Source organism: Suricata suricatta, chromosome 8, assembly GCF_006229205.1.
Source record: "Suricata suricatta isolate VVHF042 chromosome 8, meerkat_22Aug2017_6uvM2_HiC, whole genome shotgun sequence".
Classification (NCBI taxonomy): Eukaryota; Metazoa; Chordata; class Mammalia; order Carnivora; family Herpestidae; genus Suricata; species Suricata suricatta.
This window is the reverse complement of record NC_043707.1, coordinates 16,126,862-16,131,983: the sequence shown is the minus strand read 5'-3', so window position 1 is coordinate 16,131,983 and position 5,122 is coordinate 16,126,862. Positions and strand designations below refer to the sequence as shown.

General features: G+C 43.1%; 1 protein-coding gene across 2 annotated transcripts in view; it reads left to right on the top strand.

The window, feature by feature from the left end:
• The window catches only part of CDR2 (cerebellar degeneration related protein 2), a 28,486-nt gene that overhangs the window by 7,997 nt on the left and 15,367 nt on the right, over positions 1–5,122 (top strand). For both annotated transcript variants that reach the window (XM_029949430.1, XM_029949429.1), the window contains exon 2: positions 4,065–4,177. In XM_029949430.1, the coding sequence (XP_029805290.1) occupies positions 4,065–4,177 (113 nt within the window). The remainder of the gene's footprint in view (positions 1–4,064; positions 4,178–5,122) is intronic.

The window sequence follows — 5,122 nt, the reverse complement described above, 5'->3', positions numbered from 1 at the left end:
ACTCCAGGGGCCAATGGGGCTTGACATAACTTTGGTGAGAATAATCTCCTGCTGCTCCCTATATGCTTCTGCAGGGGGAGGGAGAGAAGGAAAGACATCTGGAGTTCAAATGAGGATTAAGGGAAGGGGAGAGGAGCGTATGTATTCCTGTGTGTATTTCTCAGAGCAGCCTCAGGTAGCTGTGGGGTTAGGAGCAGGAGGGGGACAGGCATCCCCAAGTTGTGTGGGCACTGAGGATCTCAGTGCTCAGCCTGTCTGTACTAGCCACAGGGAGGCATGAACACATTTTGGGGAGAAGAGGGACCACTCTGGGGAGGGAGGTCCCTGCTTCAAGTGCCGCATCCCTTCCCTAGAGTGGCTAGAGAGGCACTGCCTTGCCCCAGGTCAGCCAGTGGGGAGCAGAGGGTGGAGGGCTAGGGCAGCGTCCCACGGCTGAGTGGGCTGTGGCCCTGTGGTAGGACGGTGGAGGGGTCAGAGAGCCTCCTGACTGGCAGTTAGGAATTCTTCTGCCCGCTTGTGTGCCTCCAGCGCCTTGATGGTACACACGTCCTGGGGCAGCTCGGACTTCCGCCGAAGCAGTACCTTCTCCTTCTTGATGTCCTTTAGCATCTACATGTGGGTACAGAGAAGGCGAGGAATGGTAACCAATTCTCAATAAATTCTATGGCTTCCTCCCCTTAAAAAAAAAAAAAGTTTTTTATTGTTTGTTTGGAGGGGTGGGAGGGGGCAAGCCAGGCAGATAGAGGGAGGGTATGAGAGAATCTCAAGCAGGCTCCACACCCAGCACAGAGCCCAACGTGTGGAGTTCGATCTCATGACCATGAGATCCATGACCTGAGTTAGATGCTCAACTGACTGAGCCTCCCAGGTGCCCCTAAAAATTAAAAAGCATATGTAGTGAGGTTCCCTGTTTTCATCATAAATATTTTTTATAATGAATATTTTTTGACATTTCGTGAAATGACTTTCCATCATACTTAGAGTAAAATTTAGACTTTCTTTCCCATGGGCTTTAAGTCTTCTATGCTCTGATTCAGGCCTACCTTCCAGCTTCATCGCTTCCCACTCTCCCTCTCATGCTTGTATCACACTGGCTTCTTGCCAGGTCATAGACCATACCAGCTTCTTTCTTGTTGAAGTGCCTGACTTTTTTACTCCTCACTCTTCAAGCCTCAGCTAAAATGTCCTCTCAGACCTCAGACTTTTCTTGTGACCTTTCTTTCTAAAATAGATCCTTTATTCATTATCACCAGATCTATTTTTTTTTCTTTGTCACACATCACATTCAGTTGGTTGACACATCTTTTTCGCTCTACTTCAAACCATATCTGGATTCCTTACCCCCTCTCCATCTCGGCCACTGTAGTCCAAGCCACCATCATATGTCACCCAGATAATTGCAGGATCCTCCTCTCCCCCTGCTTCCATCTTTATTTCTGTCAGTCAGTTTACACAGCAGCCACTCATCCTGTCAAAAGCCTTCACTGGGTTCCATTTTACTCAGAGTAAAAGCCAAAATTTTGGCCTTCTTAGTTAGGTCCTATACAAGTACAAGCTTCTCTGACTTGTCACCCTCTCTGCCCCCCATGCACACTTTGCTTCCGCTTCATTGGCTCCAGTCACAGACCCTTTGGACTTGTTTTGTCTCTCCTTGGAATGGTGGTCCTTTGGGTTGATCTACGTGGGTCATTTATTCAGTTCCTTCACATCTTAATTCTTTTTTTTAAATATTTATTTTTGAAAGAGTGTGCAAGTGGGGACAGAAAGAGGGGGACAGAGGATCTGAAGCAGCTCCAGGCTCCGAGCTGTCCGCACAGAGCCTGATGTGGGGTTCTAACTCAACAAACTGTGAGATCATGACCTGAGCCAAAGTCAGCTGCTCAACCAACTGAGCCACCCAGGCACCCCCACATCTTATTTCTTTTTAAATTTTTTTTCCATTTTTAAAAAATTATTTTTGAGAGACAGAGAGAGACAGCACAAGCAAAGGAGGGTCAGAGAGAGGGAGACAAAGAATCTGAAACAGGCTCCAGGCTCTGAGCTAGCTGTCGGCACAGAGCCTGACACGGGGCTCAAACTCTCGAACCGTGAGATCATTAGCTGAGCTGAAGCCGGATGCTTAACCAACTGAACCACCCTGGCACCCTCCCCCCACCCCACATCTTATTTCTAATGTCACCCTGGTCACATGTTCTTAAATTTCAACCTCCCACATCCACATTCTTCACATCCCCCTAACTTGATTTATTTTTTCTCTTTAGCACTTACTGCTGTCTATTTTATATTTTATCGTGTTGTTTCTCCCAATAGCGTATAAGCTTTATGAGGGCAGGGAATTTCTTAGCTAAGTTCATTCTTCTATCCCCAGTGTCCAGAACAGTGTCTGGTATTAATGAGGGTATGCATGCATGTATGAATGAAAAGTATTTATCACATTTCGCAAATTTATTTACTCATTTGCTGTCTGACTTTTCCCATTCATCTCTGGGAGTGTCAGGATAAGGGGACTTCATCCATCTTAGTCACCATTCTACAGCCAAAACTTGGCATGGTGCCTAATAATAAAAACATTAATTAGTGAATCAGTGCATACTAATAATACTTTGGCTTTGTATACAGCTTAGTTTCTGAAGTACTTCCTTATATATTATTTCATTTGGTTTTTATAATCTTATACCAATAGGACCATCATCTCTCTAGACAAGAATACTAAGTGTAGGGACCTTTAAAGTCACCATATTGAAGTGTTAACCTGGTAGTAAATGGTAGTCAGAGCTGAACCTCAGACCTTCCTACTCAGTTCAGTGCATTTCTTACTATATTCAAGGTCCTCCTATGAAACTTACTGTGGAGATAGGTGTTTCAGTTATTATTAGAACGAGTGTCCTTTTTTGTATCATTAAATTTTTATTTCTGGGATTCTATATAATACAAACAAATCCTATCTTAGGTACATATATGCCTAAGAAGAGAGAGAGTTGAAAAATTAGGTTTAAAATAGAAATATGGCGGGATGCCCAGGTGGCTCAGTCGGTTAAGTGTCTGACTTCAGCTCAGGTCATGATCTCACATTTCATGAGGTTAAGCCCAGTGCCAGGCTCTGTGCTGACAGCTCAGAGCCTGGAGCCTGCTTCAGATTCTGTGTCTCCTCTTCTCTCTGCCCCTCCCCTGCTCACACTCTGTCTCTCTCAAGTAAATAATAAAACATTAAAAAAAAAATAGAAATGTGTTTTTGTGCTAAATCAAAGTTTAAGCTATGGACATGTAATTACCCTAAAAATTTACTATGTTGCTTATCTTGATGTGCTGATCTTGGAAAAGGACATGAAGAGAAGTAGAAAAAATGAGAGACCTGGGGCAGTTTTCTTATTACTGATGTATTTTTTTATTTGTTTATTTTGAGAAGGGAGGGATGGGCAGAGGGGGAGAGAGAATCCCGAGCAGGCTCCACAGTGACAGTGCAGGGCTTAAATCCACAAACCATGAGACCATAACCTGAACCGAAATCAAGAGTCAGATGCTTAACCGATGAGCCACCAAGGCACCCGTGTTTTTCCTTTATTTGACTTAATTTTAGTTTCCTTAGGAGGCCAGGATTTTTAATACGTACTTTGCTTTGCCAGATTCACAACAGCCAGATTTCATGGGAATTCTAGAAACTCTCAGAATGTCTGCCTGTACTTTGGCTCCAGTGTCTTCCAGAAAAAAAGACAATGAGGATATGAATAAGTCCAGTCCACGAGCAAATAATTATGATGTTAGCAGTCATTGTGATGAATGATCATTTCTGAACGAATGAATACATCTCCATTAGGGAGATCATTGTTCTTCAGTCCTGTATGTAAGGGCACACAAAAGCATACATTACCGGGTAGAGGAACCCAGTTCAGTTGAATTTTAAGTAGAACTCAGGTTTCTTTCTGTGCCATTTCACCTTCCTTTGGGATCTGACTGAAATTTTGTGTTTGGTTAAGTCTTGATACATTCTTATTTTAAGGACTGGGGTATATAAAAAGTTGAAGTTAGATCATTTGCATTATTCTAAGATTCACTTGTTGTGCTAGATCTCCAACTTGCTGCTGAACTTGGGAAGACATTATTGGATCGGAACACAGAGTTGGAGGATTCTCTTCAGCAGATGTACACAACCAATCAGGAGCAGTTACAGGAAATTGAGGTAATTTACATTTTGAGGTTGGCTTGTTGATATTATTGTACCAATCGTGTTCTGCACTTTCAAAGAACCATTGGAGAGGGGAGGTTGATTTCTATTTTCTTTATGCTTTCCCAACATAGAAGTCTGATGAAAGAAATTTCTGTCTTCACCCTTTGTGAAGTGTGTTAGAAGTAAATGGTCCAGTATTTGCCAGTATGCGAAGCACAATAAAGTTGTCAGTGTTATACTTCATTTTTTACTTTTTTCTTTGAAAAAATGAATTATGCAATATTTCTGATATGCCAAGAGGTATAAGAATAATACAGTGAACACCTGTGTACCCACCACCCAGCCTAGGAAAACATACCCACACTGTTGAGGCTCACTTGGTTGCAGCCCCTCCCTTAACCTGCTAAACTCCATCCTAAATTTGGGTTTACGTGGAAGAATTTTCATTTTTTTAAATTTGTACTTATTTTTAATGTTTTTTAAATTTATTTTTGAGAGAGAGAGAGAAAGAGAGAGACAGTGTGTAAACAGGGAAGGGGCAGAGAGAGAGGGAGATGCAGAATCTGAAGCAGGCCCCAGGCTCTGAGCTGTCAGCACAGAGCCCGACGCAGGGCTCGAACCCATGAACCATGAGATGATGACCTGAACTGAAGTTGGACGCTTAACTGACTGAGCAACCCAGGTGCTTCTAGATGGAAGAATTTTTAAATAATAGTACCTAATTTCATAATATATTTAAACTTCTTGTGCCATTCAGGAGCACCTGGTTGGCTTGGTCGATTAAGCATCTGACTCTTGATTTCACCTCAGGTCATGATCTGACCATTAGAAGATCAAGCCCCAAGTCAAGCTCTGTGCTGAGTGTGGAGCCTGCTTGGGATATTCTCTCTCTCTCCCTCTGCCCCCCCGCCCCTCCCCCGCCTATGCTTACTCACTTGCAGTCTCTCTCCCTCAGAA